The 18,299-nt window shown below is 45.9% G+C and overlaps 1 protein-coding gene across 1 annotated transcript in view; it reads right to left on the bottom strand.

Moving 5' to 3' along the window:
• The window catches only part of LOC147890643 (protein CANDIDATE G PROTEIN-COUPLED RECEPTOR 2-like), a 71,364-nt gene that overhangs the window by 43,352 nt on the left and 9,713 nt on the right, over positions 1-18,299 (bottom strand). Inside the window, exon 2 of the mRNA XM_087390834.1 lies at positions 15,871-16,062. Within this exon, the coding sequence (XP_087246960.1) occupies positions 15,871-16,062 (192 nt within the window). The remainder of the gene's footprint in view (positions 1-15,870; positions 16,063-18,299) is intronic.

The following is an 18,299-nucleotide window of genomic DNA, read 5'->3' as shown; positions in this document are numbered from 1 at the left end:
AACATTGAGAAGAGTGAGTTCTTCAAGACCCAACTTGAATATTTGGGACATGTTATTTCCGCTCAAGGTATCTCTGTGGATCCCAAGAAGGTCGAGGTAATCCGAAACTGGCCTACTCCTAAGAATGTTCATCATGTCCGCTCTTTTCTCGGATTGGCAAACTTCTACCATACAAAGGTCTATCAGTTTTCCGAAATCACAGCTCCTATATTACACCAGTTATGGCTATTGCTGACCCAAACCTTCCATTTGAGGTCATGACCGACGCTTCCGACATCGCTACAGGAGCAGTCTTGATGCAAGAAGGCAGAGTTATTGCTTTTGACAGCCATAAACATTCTGATATCCAAACCCGATATCCAGTCTATGATAAGGAGTTTCTTGCTGTTGTACATGCTTATCGCTCTTGGAAACATTATCTCATGGGTGCCGACTCTGTGGTCAAAACAGACCATCACTCTTTAAAGTATATCTTTACTCAGCCAGTCATGAACGCTCGAGATCTAGACGACTCCGACGCTACTTGGCAGTCTGATGAAGACTTACAGCAGTACCCTGACATTTTACAGCAGTATTTTCAGCATCTACCATGATATTTTCTACATCAGTTCATTATCTCCACCAGGGTCTTCTTTTGAGTGGGAGGGGATGTCACGATCTGTGACGTATTCCTTTCTCTTTCTAGACTTATGGATGGTTTAATGAATGGACACTTGTGGAAGGGTATGACCTTTCGACGGGACACTTGCCCTTTCGACGGGACACTTCCTAATGAGGCATAACCCTTCACAAGAGACATTCTAATGAAGAGACATTCCTATTGTAATGTACCCTCTCATCAAGGGTCACACCCTTCACAAGGGGTACACACCTCTTCATGCACATACCCTTTGAAGTACACACCTTTTCATGTGTGACTCTTCACTCTCTATATAAGAGAGGCCCAATTGTATGGATGACATATCACATCCACCCTACAGATATTCAAGCAATACAAATATTCCTTGTTCTCTGCTATCTCAGTCTCTTTTCTGTTCCTTAGCACATTTCTAAATATAGTAAATCTAGGATTTCTTACAATCACCACCACTCTGAATTCTCTTCCCGAGTCCTATCTTGGTTTCCACACCTCGCTGAATTTGTCATTGAAGGGGGGCAGCAATCCTCTCTCTTTTCACAAGTTGGTTGGACTTCTGTTGCAGGAAGAGCAGACACGAAGAAATATGGCAACACGGGCTGGCGAGTATGCCATGCTTTCTAAGTTTTTAGCCCAAGGGAAACGGGCAGCAAAAGCAACATGCCAATCAGCCCGCACATCAGCATAAAGCTGATTCCGGTCAGCCCTCTTATAAGGCTAAGGGTGATGCAAATAAGCCTAAAAAGAAGGGCATTTGTCACTACTGCAAGAAGCCAGGTCATTATATTGGTAAATGCAAGAAGCGCATAGCTAAAGAAAAGAAAAGGGATTCAGGTATGGTTGTGTCAGATGCATCAGCTCCTCATGCACATGTTCGTCTCTTATTAGAGGGTCCTTCTCCAATTCTCAATGATAGTCAGAGTGCTATAGCAGTGGCAAAGAATCCTATGTTTCATGCTCGCACGAAGCACATTGAGGTTCATTATCATTATGTCAGAGAAAAGTTGCATGCAGGGGAGATCAGTATGATCTATGTGTCAACACATGAGAATGTTGCAGACATCTTCAATTTAACAGGTGATAAGGTGCTACACCCTCGTAGTTCTTGAATGACGTTCCTAACACTTGCTTTCCAATGTCGGAGACCCATAGTCACATGAAAACCCGTTTCATCCTGTTCGAAACCTCAAAACCCGAAACAGACGAAACGTTTCGAAATAGGACGAAACGCTCTCAACGAAACCTTTGTTTCGCCCATATCAAAATAAACATTTTTGCCCCATTTTTTCTAGAATCCAAGGTGTTTATGTTTTGAATTTCCTTTTAGTATCTTGACTTATATTTCTCTTTGTTCACTCTAACTTAAATATAACATTTCTTTTTGTCCCTATAAGGGTATATATTAAGTATCAATTCGAAACCTATCCATTTCATACAAAAAGCCCAAACGAAACGAAACAAAACTTGTCGAAACGACAAAACAACAAAACAAACAAAACGTTTCTTGTGACTGTGTCAGACTAGCTCAATCTTTTATGGCCAACTTCCATGCCCTCTTCACTCACAATGTGCCATCCCACACATTGAAGTGTGATCCTCTGTCACATGCACCCCTGCACTTGGGTGCAAAGTGACACACTGGCTACATCGACAAATGCGTAATAGTTCCCTAATAGGAGATTTTGTCGTATGCTGTGACCCCTTTGTGGGCCCTTGTCCAGAGACAGTCAGGCACAAGCTACATAAGTCAGTCTCTCAGCCTTAGGTCAAGTCGGACGATCAGTCCTTGTTCACTAGTACCCACTGGAGAACCGTAGGGTAGTGTTTCCGTCTTAGGTTTAGGGATAGGTTTAGGTCTAGCCTAGGATAGGAGCCCTTTGGGCCCCCTCAGGCCTGGAACAAGTGAAGAGAATGGCAAGGGAAGGGCTGCCTTTATAGGCTACCCTGCACCCCTCCCTAGGGCTGCCTTTATGGGGCCTAGGGCTGGCATTTATGGCTGCCTTTATGGGGCCTAGGGCTGGCATTTATGGGGCCTAGGGATGCCATTCATGGGGCCAGCCAACCAGCCCCAAAAGCCCTATAAATAGGGGGCCTCCAGGCCCTCTTTCCTCATTCAGTTTGCTCCTGCCTTCAGCTCTCCTACAGCTCCACTTCAGCCTCCTGTGCAGCCCCTGAGATCCTCAGATCTGGCCCTGCTCTAGCCTCAGTCCCTTGGCCATCAATTCAGCCTGATCTGAAGGTGACTACGCAGCACAACAGTCGGAGGTTTGGACACTGTTTCCTCAGCTTTCTCAGCTCCCTTTTACAGTTTACACAGCTCACTCTCAGCTCTATATTTCAGTCATCTCTCAATTCTCTCAGCTATCACTCTCTCACTCACGCAATAACCCTGCATTCCGGTAGACAGCACAAGCCTCTCCCTTGCCTTGCAGAAGCGTCCTACATCGTCAATGTGGACAGCATCAAGGTCTCGGTACTGGTCGGCGTTGCCTCTCAGGTCTTTGGGTCTGCTATACATGTGCACAGTGAGCTCTCAGAAGCGCGTTCCATGTTCTCTCGAAGAGTGTTCGTTGTATTTCTCAATTCTCCAAGTATAAAGCAAATTCTCCCCTGATTGGGGGAGGGGGCCCTCAGTGGGTAAAGGGACCCAATCAGTTGTCGACTCTACTCTCTCTCTACCCTTATCTCCTTTCTCTCTCTATGGTAAACCACACTCATTCCTCGCTAAAGGTTTAAAGAAGGTCTTGCTGTGAATTACACGATCAGATAACCATTGCATGTTACATTGGTATCAGAGCTTCGGTCTGTATCCAACTTGACTACCGTGAGTGTATGGTTGTGTTGAGATCCGGAAAGGACACACAATCAAGCGCCATGGAAGGGTCGGGAAAACATTTCAACCTCGAAGACTTTGAAGAGGAGAAAGACTACCAACAATATACGCTTCCGCTAAATGCTCAAGAAGTGATGGCGAACCTTCTAGAGCAGAATCGGGTCCTGCTGCAGCAACTCGAAGAACATTCATCCCAGCTGGAAGAAAGCAGAAGACAGCTGGACCAGACAAAACAACGTCTAGGGGAAAAAGAAGCAGAAAAGCCACTGGAAGAAAGAGGAACCACAGATTTTGAAAAATAGCTCTTGATGATGCGTGAGGAACGCAAAAATGAGGCACTGCGACGCGCAAAGCTCGCCCAGGTAGAGAGGCAACAAAAGCTCGACCGAGAGGCAATGCTTCTCCAACACAAACAGATGTTAGCCGCTATGCAGGCAAGTTTGAGCGCAGCAGCAGTCTCCGCCACAGCTTCGCCATCGACAAAGGTAACACCACCACTCACTTGGTCCACTCGAAATTTTGTTAAGTATGATGGTAAGTGTGACCATTCAGCAATTTTACAATTTATTCATCACTTTTGTAGTTCATTTTCCGTTAGCACGGATTCAAGATGAGCAAGATAAAGTCCACCTTGCAGCCCCTCATCTTACAGGTGAGGCGGTGACTTGGTGGCAGCATTGGGCTAGTAAGCATACTGACCCAAACACGTTTAAGACGAATTTCGTTTGGGCAACGTTTATGGCCGACCTCAAAGCCCATTTTCTCCCACCCCAATATTTGCTTAACCTGGAGGATGAGTTCGCTCGTCTCTCCCAAAATGGTTTGCCTGTGTTGACATACAATAACAAGGTCATCACGCTAGCACAACACTTGGGCGTGACGGAGAGTGCCAAGATGAAGCAATTCATTCGAGGATTGGACACAAACATACGTTTTACCATTTGGAACTTCGACCCGCCAGATTACGAGCGGGCGCGGACTCACACAGAATCAGAAGATGATGCTGAACGGGGGAAAGCCCAAGCAGGTCCAGAAAGATTCCAAAGCCCCGCAGCAATCAAACAACACAGCAGGTAAGGATCAGAAGAAGGACAACCAGTTCCAAAAGAAAGACGGCCAGGCTTTTGGTCAAAAGAAGGAGTCCAAGCCAAAGATGACTCCGGATGAAAAGGCTAAAGCGGGTATTACAGGGGGCTATCTACAGCCCGACGAGCAGAAGCGGTACCACCAAGAACATTGCTGCTTTCATTGCCACCACATCGTTGGGCACGGCAAGAAGGATTGTCCGAAGTGGCTTGCCGAAGAGGCTGCGAAAGCACCTACTTCATCCGTCGCCAATGTATTGGCTCTTCTAGCCCTGCCTCCATCCTCAGCTACGAATGCCGTCTTCCCTGCTTTGAACGATGTTCCCACCGTAGTCTTTCAAGGTAAGAAGGAGTGCGACTTCTCAGATCAAAAGAAGGCGCTCATTCGAGCATACGACACAGCTAACGGGCATTAGTTTATTGTCATGTTCAATATGGGGAGTTCAGAAGATGCCATCTCCCCTCAGCTTGCCAAGACAGTGGGGTGCACCTTGGTGCCTCACGAGCTTGCAGTGGACGGGTTCACGCCCGGCTTGCGCACACATCATGCATAAGGCCATCCAGTTCACTTTTTCAGTTCAGAAGGCCATGTTTACGCGGGATTTTATATTGACTCCTTTAATGGGGTGCGACATGATCCTCCGGATTTAGTGGTTCCGTGAGCATGTTCCGACGGCTGATTGGCGGCAGGACACCTTCACGATTGTGGAAGGTTTACCTGAGCCCGCCGTGATACGCAGTGATCGGAGCATACCAAGGATTCCATTAATCTCTCATATTCAAGCAGGCCGTGCCGCCCGCAAGGGTGCCATGTGTGCACTTGTCTATGTCCAGTGCCAAATCACTGCAGTTAAAGCCGCTCCTCCGATGGGGCAAGCAATGGTGGATCTACTTCAAGAGTTCAAAGACATCATGCTCCAGGACGATCTGCCACCCCAGCTGCCTCCCAACCGACCGGAAGACCATCGCATCGATCTACTTCTGGACTCGACACCTCCAAGTAAGTTCCTATTATGCTCTAGCCGAGATAGCATGACCTTGGAAAGATCGGTGGGCATTCTCCCTTAGAGGACCGACTTCTGTAATAGTTTATGTGCATAAATACAATGGTCAAGGGAAGTAATTGCCAAGGTCCTAGGTGAGGGTGTATTGGCATCGACTAGGTGGTTCTGAGTGCTAAGGCCTAGGTGCACCTAAATGTGTAATAATGCCAAGGGGCAAATGTTTTAAATTGTGCCCCAAGAGAGGGGTAAATGGTGTACCAAGTAAAAGGTCTAAAATGATGACATGTGGCAGAGGGAACCGTCTAGGGAGTTGCGGGCTTGTGGATAGGCATGAGGAATGAAAAGTTACGTATCTTTTGTGTGTATGCTATCCATGAGAAAGGCTGGGAGGAAATACGTGATGCCATCGCCTGTGATTTTTCCTTGCCCGTGATTCACGAAATCCAAGAGAGAGAATTAGGAATTGGTCCTATCAATTGGTATCAGAGCGTGCAGGTTTGACGAGGGGGAAAGCAGCAGGATAGGCTGACGATGAGCTGTGATGGCATGGCGCACCTTCAACTATTTGATGGACAAGCCTTGCGTGCTTGTGGTTGATGCCAGAAGCTTAAGCCCTTACTCTGCTGGCCACATTCGGAGCTCCATCTGTGTAAGGTATTCTGCAAGTGGAAGAACCCTTGAAAGAGTCGCAGGGCCTGGGCCTCCCTGGTGGTCCGACAACTGTTGGTGAGATCGTCACGTTATTTTGGTATCTTGTCGCATAGAAGCCACAAATCTCAGTTGACAGACCGTGGGTGCGAACGCGAAGCATACCAGACAGTTCCAGAGAGGACTCAGAACGGGATATGTGACGACGAACAGTACAGGTTTGCTGAGAAGTGAGGAATAGAGCAGCGATGTGTGCCCGTGTGGAGGTGGCGATAACAAGTTCAATTACGTGGGCTACATCGACGTCATAGTTACCAGACGCGAACTTTCGGGTCAACGCGGTGCTGACCCCGAACTTAGTAGCGAGCTGAACCTTGTCCCGGACTCCTTTCAAAGTCTGCGCAATGCAACGGCATCGTGTCTGAGTGAGAAATAGTACTTCAGGAGGGTCTACACCAGGCGCGGGATTTCTTGGAGTGAGGACCTGGCTTCACGAGTCATGGCTACTGGATTTTGATTCGGTCGACGGGCCATCGAGCAGGTTGGAGAAAAGCAGGCTGATTCCATAGCTGGTCCGAAGGTCACCTTGTTCTTCATCAAGGGAACTCGAATTACGTGGAGCTTCCAATGAGCATCAATTTTTCCTTCTGTATAAAATTTTAGTTTCTAGTCTGCAATCGATTTGTTCCTGTACAGCAGAGTTTGCAGTTTATTATTCCTGTACAGCAAAGGAGAATCTGAAGTGGAAAAAAAAAAAAACTATTTTCCCTTTTGAAACAATGGAGGCGGAGGGACAAGATTCCAGGGTAAATCTTGGTGAATCTAGAGCGCGATCTACGCAAGAAGTGTCCCATCACACAACGCCTACTTTGGTGGGTAGGATTTCTGTATTAGAAGATGCTTTACAGCAGATCATGAACCAGCAGCTTCAAATGAATGCTGGTCAAAATGAAATTAGGGAGATGGTGCAAGCCTTGTCGGCTAGACCATCTAGAAATGAAAAGGGCAAAGCTCTAGCAGAGCCAGAGCCCAATATACACTCATCAGAACGTGCAAAGGTCAAGGTACCTAATATTGCAAACTATAGACCGGAAAAGTACGCTGGTCGGATGACCGAGCGCAGTTCTGATATGATCGAGGTTTGGTTACATAAGTGGGAAGAAGCCTTCGCCATTTGTGAAATCAGATCTGATCTAAAGAAAATCCGCGAGACCACTCACCTGTTTATTGAGGCAGCGGCTAGATGGTGGATTAAGCAACAGAAAGATCAAGTTGCCGCTACCACCTGGGAAGGGTTTAAAGCTGAATTTAAGAAACACTTTCTTCCACCTGACGAAGAGTCCCGAGCTTGGGATGTGTATAGAAACCTTCGCCAGAGGAATTTGTCGGTGGCAGAGTACACTGACAAGTTCAGGGAATGTGTTATGAAAATAACAGACCCTCTCCCTATGTCGGTTCAATTGAAAGACTATATCTATGGGCTGAACGACAAGATTAAAATGGAAGTTCGGGCTAAATATGTGACTACATTAGATGAATCTATTGCAGTAGCCCTGAACTATGAGGATGCCAGAGGCAGGCCTAGTGGGTTTGTGCAGGTAGGGACTCAACATGAGTACCCGAGAAAAGGGGGATTTCAGAGGAAATGGACTTCAAAGACAAGTGTCTCGCAGCCAACTGGCCAAACCAAGCAGGTGAAGCCGGTTGAGGGACTAGCAAAGACAAGTACCACCGTTGGGGTGAAAAGAAAAGTAACTCCAATGGCAGCCCGGGCTTGGTCAAAGTCCTCGTTGACCCCTGAGCAAAAAGAGAAAGCTAGAAAAGAAGGATTGTGCTTCGGCTGCCTTCAGCGACATCAGTGGAAACATTGTCCACTAAACAAAGACCGTCGCACGGCCAATATGATAATATCTAAATGCGACGCGAAAATGCAGGAGAGTCCCAATGCGGAACATATGCAGATGCAATTGGCGGGACCTTCTCAGAGGTTAGTACCTGTGTTGTTAAGTGTGTCTGTTACTAAGTTAGTAAGCGGTGCACCTCTGATAACATCCTTTCAAAGCCCGCAGCAATGGGGTATACGGTTTTCGATGAGCCCGAGTTAATTAAAATGAAAGGGCAACTAGCCAATCATGATGTGATTGTGTTGTTTGACTCAGCGTCAACGCACAATGTAATTAACTCGAAGCTTATTAATCAGGATGGCGGACAGAAGTTCAACTGAAGTATGGGACCAAAGGGTTACCCAATTGGAACTTCGACTACAGGACTATGTTGAGAAGCTGGACTTTGAGTTGACCAGGCTTGCTCACGCAGATATAGCCCTAGGCATGGCTTGGCATTTTTAGAAAAATCCAGCCATTGATTGGAAAAAGCATATTTACCAGTTCAAGATGAACGGGGTAGAGTATGTTTTGCGAGGTGAAAAGGATTTACCTCGAGGACCATTGATTTCAGCCATGGAAATTCGGCAGACTCCGAAAGAGTTTCTGTGTCTGTGTATAGCATCGGTAGAGTCGATTGATGATGCGTCAACTAGCACTGAGGTTACCCAAGATGGGGAAATGGCCGAGTTGGCTAAAGAGATATCGGAGAAGTTCTCTGATTCTTTTAGGGATGAGTTACCTTATGGGTTACCTCCAGAGCGGAATGTTCAGCATAAAATTGAGCTTATCCCGGGGGCAGAACCTGTAAATAGACCTCCCTATAGATTAAGCTTTACGAAAGAAGCTGAGGTGCGAAGACAACTGGAAGAATACCTCAAGTTGGGGCAGATTAAACCCGGTTTTTCACCGTTTGCTTCCCCAGTGATATTAAAGAGAAAGAAAGATGATACTTTTCGCCTCTGTATAGATTACAGAGCATTGAATAATATCACTGTTAAGCACAGGTATCCGATGGCTCGGATCGATGATTTGCTAGATGCATTGCATGGGGCCGTAATTTTCAGCAAGATAGATCTTAAGTGTGGCTACCATCAGAGCCGAGGATGTGCATAAAACCGCTTTTAGAAGCAAGTTTGGTCATTATGAGTTTTTGGTAATGCCCTTTGGACTTACCAATGCTCCAGCTACATTCGTCACGCTTATGAACGATTTACTACGTCCGTATATCGGAAAGTTTGTAGTACATTTTATTGACGATATTCTAGTATTCAGTAAAAGTATTACTGAGCATCGCCAACACTTAAGAATAGTGTTCAGTACTTTGAGAAAAGCCAGTCTTTATGTAAATAAGAAGAAAACTATACTGTGTATGGTTAGACTTGAATATTTAGGATTCATAACTACTCCAGAGGGGGTAGAAATGGATCCAAAGAAAGTAGCTGCGATACTGACTTGGCCAATCCCTCAGAGTCTGACCGCTTTGCGATCATTCTTGGGATTTGACCGATTTTATCGAAGGCATATCAAAGGATATTCCATTGACTGATCTGACCTCAGATAAAGTACCTTTTATATGGGGATAGAATCAACAAGAAAGTTTTAATACCATAAAACAAGCTGTGGTCACAGGACCGGTGTTAAAAATAGTCGATCCCCAGAAACCGTTGTTCCTTGAAACCGATGCAAGTGGCATTGCGGTAGGAGCAGTTCTCCTCCAAGAGGAAAGGCCAGTAGCCTTTGAAAGCAAGAAGCTTTCTCCCTCTCAAAGAAATTGGCCAACTCATGAATTAGAGTTGTATGCTGTTGTCCATGCTTTGAAAACATGGCGACATTATATTTGTATGAATCAAAGTTTTATGTGGATGTTGATCATGATACTCTGAAACATTTTTGTAAACAACCTGACTTAAGAGGCCGCCAAGCTAGGTGGGCAGAACTCATGCAGGAGTTTAATTTGACGATTCGGTACCGAAGAGGAAAAGATAATAAAGTTGCTGATGCGTTGTCACGCATTATGCATAACATGAGTTTCACGGTATTAGAGAGTGCTCTAATGGCCGAGATTAGAGAAACTCAAAAGGTGGACGAGTTTGTCCAGAGTCTATGGCCTAAGGCTCATGTGTTAAAACCCGGGGAAAACGAAAATGATGACCTGGCATCCAGAAAAGGCCAAACTTATGCAAGATATACCATAAGGGATGGTATGCTGAAAAGAAATGGCAAGGTAGTAGTACCTAATCAGAATGATCTCAGGCAGAGAGTCATTCGACAGTGCCATGATAGCCCATGTGCGGGACATCCAGGAGTCGAGAAGACATATGATCTCGTGAAACGAGATTTCTTTTGACCAAAGATGAAAAATCATTTTCATGAATATGTGACGTTGTTTTTCGTGTCAGGTAAGTAAGGCAGAAGTGAAGCCACCCGGCCTTTTACAGCCCTTGGAGATACCAACTAAGTAAGTGGGAGAGCATTTCCACGGATTTTATAGTAGGGCTGCCTACGACACAAGGTGGATATGATTCTATCCTTGTGGTTGTTGATCGTCTTACCAAGATGGCTAGTGCCCCGCAAGTAGCGGATTTGTTTATTAGACATATATTTCGTCTGCATGGATTACCCAGATCCATAGTGTCAGACAGAGATGTCAAATTTACCGATCATTTTTGGACTGCGGTATTTGAGACACTAAGGACTGAGTTGGGAATGAGTAGTGGGGATCATCCAGAGACGGATGGTCAGACAGAAAGAATCAACCAGATTTTAGAGGATATGCTTAGAGCATATGTGTCATTGAGGCAACATACATGGGACAAGTGGTTGCCATTGTTGGAGTTTGCCTACAATGATAGAAAACATTCCTCTACAGGGTTCAGTCCGTTTGAACTGAACTATGGTTATAGACCAGCAAATCCAACGATAGTTGGAGTACCTCAAAAAGTGCCTAGTGCCGCGAACTTTGTGGTTCAGATGCGGGAGATGCTAGCACTTGCGAGAGCTAACATCCGCCAAGCTATGGATAGAGCTAAGGTGTATGCGGATGAGAACCGATCCACTAGAGAATTTAAGGAGAAAAAATTTTTCTCAGAGTTCCTTCGCACTCTAAGTCTTTGACTGCAGGAGAGTGTGCTAAGTTATCACCTCGATATTGTAGGCCATGGTTAATTCTAAAAAGAATAGGCAAGGTAGCCTATAAATTAGAAGTACCACCACCGGGGTGTAAGGTGCATCCAGTGTTTCATGTTTAAAGAAATTTTTGCATACTGGTGACTCGCTAATCGAAGGTGTGGTTTTGTTTCAAGAGATAGAGGATAATGCAAGACACAAACCAACAAGAATCCTGGACCGAGGAACAATGCAAGTGCGCAATCGGAAGATACCCACGGTGTTGGTTGCATGGCATGGTCTACCTCTATCAGAAGCTACCTGGGAATCCGTATACCAGTTACGGAGAGTGTTCCCAGATTTCATCATCGAGGACGCTGATGCTTGAAGAGGGAAGGAATGTTATGCTCTAGCCGAGATAGCATGACCTCGGAAAGATCGGTGGGCATTTTCCCTTAGAGGACCGACTTCTGTAATAGTTTATGTGCATAAATACAATGGTCAAGGGAAGTAACTGCCAAGGTCCTAGGTGAGGGTGTATTGGCATCGACTAGGTGGTTCTGAGTGCTAAGGCCTAGGTGCACCTAAATGTGTAATAATGCCAAGGGGCAAATGTTTTAAATTGTGCCCCAAGAGAGGAGTAAATGGTGTACCAAGTAAAAGTGCCTTTTGCTGCACCCATTCTATTTGTGGCAAAGAAGGATAAGTCCGCACGACTATGTGTCGACTACAGAGCACTCAACAAGCTTACGGTAAGCAACAAGTTTCCTATGCCCCGCATCAAGTACATCTTGGAAAGACTCAATGGTGCAAGATTTTTTTCAAAGATTGACCTCAAGAGTGGCTACCATCAAGTCCGGATTTTTGAAGTTGACATCCCAAAGACAGCTTTCCGAACTGAGCGAGCTCATTACGAGTTCGTCGTCATGCCCTTTGGTCTGAAGAATGCACCCGCGACAGCCGAGCAGCATATTAAGGATGTGCGATGTGCCCTACAATTATTACGCGATAACCAGCTATATCTCAACGCAAAGAAAAGTGAATTCAGATTGCTGGAAATTTAGTATTTGGGCTACATCATTAGTGCTCAAGGGATTCGATTGGACCCTAAAAAGATCCAAGCTATCACAAGTTGGATTGTCCCCACGACAGCCCAGGAGATCCGATCCTTTGTGGGTTTGTGTCAAGCATACAGCTCGCACATGGAGGGTTTCTCAACATACGCAGCCCCTCTTATAGATTTACTCAAGGGGATAAAGACACGCAGACAAAAAGTTCAAGTCACAGGCAAAGCTTTGCAGGCCTTCCACAACTTACAACGGTTGGCCACAACAGCACCACTTATGAAGATCGCCTCTTGAGATGATCCATTTTTAATAATGTCGTCATAGGGACAGTTTTACAGCAAGAGGATAGGCCCGTGGCATACTACAGCAGAAAGCTTAACGATGCCGAAAAGAACTATTCAATGTATGATAGAGAGCTCCTCGGTGTCATCCAGGCATTAAAACATTGGAAGCCTTTCCTATACGGACGGATTTTCACGCTAAAGACAGATCACCAAACCCTTAAGTGGCTTCAGACAATGCCTAGTACGCAATGGAGTGATCAGCAGCAACGGTGGAGTCAGATATTCTAGCAGTTTGGGGGAATGATCGAGTACGTTCCTGGCAAAAACAATCCCATTGCAGACGCTCTCAGTCGGAAAGGTTCCAGCCAGACCATTGAGCAGGCCACTGTGCTCGAAATCAAAGAAAATGATCTTGATAGCATGAAGGCACAGTACACGGAGTCAGCAGAGTTTGGCACGCAGTTCTAGTTAGCTACGACGCTTGCTCCAAGCCATTACTCATTAGAGGACGGTTGGCTTTTCTATAAGAAAAGGTTATGTGTACTCAAAGACAAACGGCAGTTGCTTCTTCATGATGCCCATGACGTCCTTACCGGTGGTCACAGAGGTATCAACGGGACTTTGGAGAAGTTAGAGCGCTATTTCTATTGGCCAAATATGTAGAAGGACGTATACGGTTATGTGCAGAATTGTCAAATATGCCAAAAGGTCAAGGCTTCCCACAAGAAAGCGACAGGCTTATGCCATTGCCAATCCCCGACGGTCCTTTCTAGGACATAGGTATGGATTTCGTGGGGCCACTTCCAGCATCCGCAGGTACGCGTAATACTCAATGTCTTACTATTGTTTGTCGCTTTAGTAAATATTGTATGCTCATTCCCTGCAAACAAACGACCAGCGCTAAAGATGTAGCTCGTTTGTTTATCAAGTATTGGTATCCCCTTGGAGGGTTGCCAAAGACCATCACATCCGACAGAGTCTCCAAGTTTACGTCTAACTTTTGGCGAGCCTTGTTTGATAATTTTGGTACTAAGCTGCAGATGTCCAGCGCTTTCCATCCGCAATCAAACGGCGAGACGGAAAAGTATAATGGTATGGCATTTGATATTTTGAAATCATATTGTCATGATGCTCACGGAAAGTGGGAGCAGTTTCTTCCGCTTGTGCAAGCCATTCTAAACGATACCTATTCTTCGAGTATTGATCGTACACCTTATGAAGTGGCGTTTCAATAGCGATTTACCTCACTCCTCACCCGGATGGTGTCTCCATCGCTTGAAGCCAACAAAACCACCAAATCCATGGCAGAGATTACGGAGTCCGTGAAAAGCCGCATCGCCAAAGCTCAAGCATCGTATACACGCCAAGCTAATAAATCCAGACGACGAGATGTCTAGTATAAAGAGGGTCGATGGGTGTATTTACGCATTATCAAGCAACAATTGAAGTAGGTGGGCAAGAGATGCCCTAAGCTGTCCTTCAGGAGCTTTGGACCATTCCCTATTATTCAAAAGATCAACGATGTCTCAATGTGGTTTAGAACTATTTACAACGGTCCCCATGCGACAGTGAGAAAAGATAATAGCGATTTCGCCTACCAGACAGTTGGACTATGCAGAATGTGTTCCATGTCGCTTGGTTGAAGCCATATTTTGGACCTCCTCTTTCAAAGATTTCCGACGAGCAACAACCTGAAGTTCTTGATGAAGCCGAAGTTTTACAGCCACAACAGATGCTTCTTCATAAATTCAAGCATGGGTCACGACGCAGGATCTGTGAGTTTTATGCCAAGTTTCGTGATCGAGGTACCCATGAAGCAGTGTGGTTGGACGAAGATTTTTTCCAGGAGTTTCCCCAGATATTGGCAGACTAGTTAAGGAGGAGGGAATGTCACATGAACCCCTGCACTTGGGTGCAAAGTGACACACTGGCTACATCGACAAGTGCGTAATAGGAGATTTTGTCATATGATGTGACCCCTTTGTGAGCCCTTGTCCAAGGACAGTCAGGCACAAGCTACAGAAGTCAATCTCTCAGCCTTAGGTCAAGTCGGATGATCAGTCCTTGTTCACTAGTACCCACTGGAGAACCATAGGGTAGTGTTTCCGTCTTAGGTTTAGGGATAGGTTTAGGTCCAGCCTAGGATAGGAGCCCTTCTGGACCCACTCAGGGCTGGAACAAGTGAAGAGAATGGCAAGGGAAGGGCTGTCTTTATAGGCTACCCTGCACCCCTGTCTAGGGCTGCCTTTATGGGGCCTAGGGCTGGCATTTATGGGGCCTAGGGATGCCATTTATGGGGCCAGCCAGCCAGCCCCAAAAGCCCTATAAATAGGGGGCCTCCAGGCCTGCCGCCCTCTTTCCTCATTCAGTTTGCTCCTGCCTTCAGCTCCACGTCAGCCTCCTGTGCAGCCCCTAAGATCCTCAGATCTGGCCCTGCTCTAGCCTCAGTCCCTTTCAGCTCTCTTTTATAGTTTACACAGCTCACTCTCAGCTCTATATTTCAGTCATCTCTCAGTCCTCTCAGCTATCACTCTCTCACTCACGCGGTAACCCTGCATTCCGGTAGACAGCACAAGCCTCTCCCTTGCCTTGCAGAAGCATCCTACATTGTCAATGTTGACAGCATCAAGGGTCTCGGTACTAGTCGGCGTTGCCTCTCGGGTCTTTGGGTCTGCTATACGTGTGCACATTGAGCTCTTCAGAAGCGCGTTCCGTGTTCTCTCGAAGAGTGTTCTTTGTATTTCTCAATTCTCCAAGTATAAAGCAAATTCTCCCTTGATTGGGGGAGGGGGCCCTCAGTGGGTACAGGGACCAATCGGTTGTCGACTCTACTCTCTCTCTACCCTTATCTCCTTTCTCTCTCTATGGTAAACCACACTCATTCCTCGCTAAAGGTTTAAAGAAGGTCTTGCTGCGAATTACACGATCAGATAACCGTTGCATGTTACATCCTCCAAAAGATCAACTCCCCTTCTGCAGTTCCACATGGGTCATTTTACTCCCCAACATAATTCCAATACCGCCCCCAAAAACTGCAAATGCATCTAAAACTTACCTATCCCAAACATGAGAATGAAGAAAGAAAAACCCTTATTTATATTGGCGTTCCAGGTTAGTGGATTGCATAAACACTGAGAAACTCCAAACAACATTCACTGTATTTGCCCCTTTATAAGCAATACAAGATTCAAGTCATCATTTCTAGCCCAACAGACCCTGATTTCCCCTTGATTTCATAAAATTGCTTAAGATAAACCAAAAAATTCACATACTATTTTCTAGCAAAACTCAATCAGAGGAATAGAACTTTGGAAGACATACCTTAATAAAAGTATCAGCTGTAGCAACAAGGCCTGAGAAAATAAGTGTCCGCATCAAGGCATCCGAGCCACTAACAACATAGCCTTGAGAAAGAAAGACCACCACACTCACTTCCAACAAGACAATCCCAGAATTCACAAGCAATGAAAGAAAGTCCCACAATGCTGTCTTCCCACTCTCAGGTGGCCACACCTATCAACCAGCATGTAATTCAAATTACACAAAACACTTGCAAAATGATAAATCAAGAGATCTCTCTCTCTTCCTTACTCTCTTACTCACACATGTACGCATGTGCACATTCACATGCACGCACGCACGTGCACATTCATGCATGTATACATATGTGAAAACTCATCTCCTATACCCTAAGACAAAATTAAAAACACGAGGGGTTTTGCGAGGTGTTTGGTGTGGTCTCCAATGCATGCCGGCTTTGATGACTTGTACAACTTTTGAGAGTCAATTTACATGCAATTCCAATATCTTATGCTAGGATAAATCAGCCAAAAATAAAATGATCCTGAATAATTTATATGTAAATAGGGCGGTTGCAAATACATTACATGGTAACCTTGATTGCTCCCGTCTGCATGCACATGGGCTAGTTGGATTTGACATCAGCTTCATATTGCAAAGGTTGTGCCAAAAGAGAGAAAAAAGAAAGAAAGTCATATTAACGTCCGCAAGAGACCTCATGGGTCTATGGGACAAATACAAAAAGTCAGAAAGACTTACAGCATCTGGATAAGCCAGAGGGTCGAGTAGTGCACATGGCATCTCAGCTCGATTATTATATCACACCGATACATACTAGGACTATAGAACTAATAGAAGTGGCCTTCATAACATCAGTTTAAGACTGAGAGTCTTTAGGTTTAGATTTGAAATCTCTAATTAATGTTGTTCAATCTCATACACAGCCCATTTTCCAGCTTTACGTGCATCCTTCATTTTAGTGAGCTCGACACTCCTCTGCTTGAGCTGAGTTAAGGTGAGTTCCTCGGAGATCCAAATCCTTGTGCCCTTCAACTTGTTTGTCTGTCGAAGAATCTTAATTCTCCAGCTCCACACCTGGCGGACATGGTTTCTTCACTCCGAGCTTCCTGTGAAGCTCGACTTCTACCGCCGACACTGCCTCCAGATCTCACAGGAGGGCTTCATCACACCTCCGGGTTACACACAACTTCATCTACCACATGCGCTCCGGATCTCCCTCGGTCAGTTTAGGGTCTCGTCACACCGATTACGGATCGAGAGTGGACGCGCAGAGGGTATCCCACGAGAGGACCGCCTTTGCTCACTTTGCGACTTACAGGAGATCGAGTCGGAGGAGCATTTTGCTTTCAGATGTCCTATCTATTATGCCATTCGAGGCCGATACCACTGCCTCTTCCGCAACGGATTCGGCTCCCTCTCACACATGCTACAATTCCCAGATCAGCGGTGCCTTGCCGCTTTCTTACATGAGATGACCCGCCACCGAGATACTTCTCTCCGAGCACGGCGACACGAGCAGCACACACAACGTGAGGATATCCAGCGGCCTATCACTGACTTCTTTCAGCCACAAGATACCTCTTCTCAGTCTAGCCGACGACGCGGACGTGAGCGAGAGCCAGAGTCACGACAGCTGCGTCAACGGACAGATTCACACATCCAGGTCCATGACATCTCGTCTCTGCTCTCGGCCCGCCCCACTGGGGTTACCGTTGCCCTCATCCACAGGGCCACCCGCCGCCCCCGACGACCGAGCTCGACTAGGCCGCGTGACGTCAGAGGCCAATCATCTATCGCAGGGTTTTTTCCGACTTCTCATTTGATGGCCCCTCTATGATTGGTCTCTGACGATCACCACCTGCACATGTATACTGTATCTCCCCCCTCTGCCCCACTTTTTTGTGCCCCCCCCTTCTTCTTCTTTGTATCATCTGGAGGTAGACACATATTTTTTGTATCAGGACTAGACACATAGTCCTTCATAACCTCTTTTTTTGTAGAAACGGTTGGTTGGCCCGTTTTGAGACCACCACTGTTATGCTCATTGTATCAGTTATCTTTAGTCTCATAGACCTTCACGGTCTCCCGAAGACTTTAATAAACTTTCTTTCTTTCTTTCTTTCTCCTCTTGTACTTGCATTCCTGTTTGGGAGACACAGCTAATATCATTATGATCCCACTCTACTTGTGGTATTTCCTTCTTGAGACATGCAATCCTCTCGTTTGCTGTGTAATCCAGAGCTGCAATTAGCAGCCTGAGATCTCTGACTTCATGCTCCAAGTGGTAAATGTGCTCACGAGGGTCTAATCCGATCCTGTTCCTATAGGTCAAAGCATAGGGGCTGGATGTTGCTGCAATGTCGGAGTAAGAAGGCTTGCTGACGGGGGTCATGGTGAAAGTCTTCACCTTCGGGAAATCCATGGTGGCC

This window comes from Dipteris shenzhenensis, chromosome 19, assembly GCF_047967505.1.
Source record: "Dipteris shenzhenensis isolate YYH24624 ecotype China chromosome 19, Dip_SZ_1.0, whole genome shotgun sequence".
In the NCBI taxonomy this organism is placed as follows: domain Eukaryota; kingdom Viridiplantae; phylum Streptophyta; class Polypodiopsida; order Gleicheniales; family Dipteridaceae; genus Dipteris; species Dipteris shenzhenensis.
The sequence above is the reverse complement of the archived record's forward strand: the minus strand, read 5'-3'. Positions and strand labels throughout refer to the sequence as shown.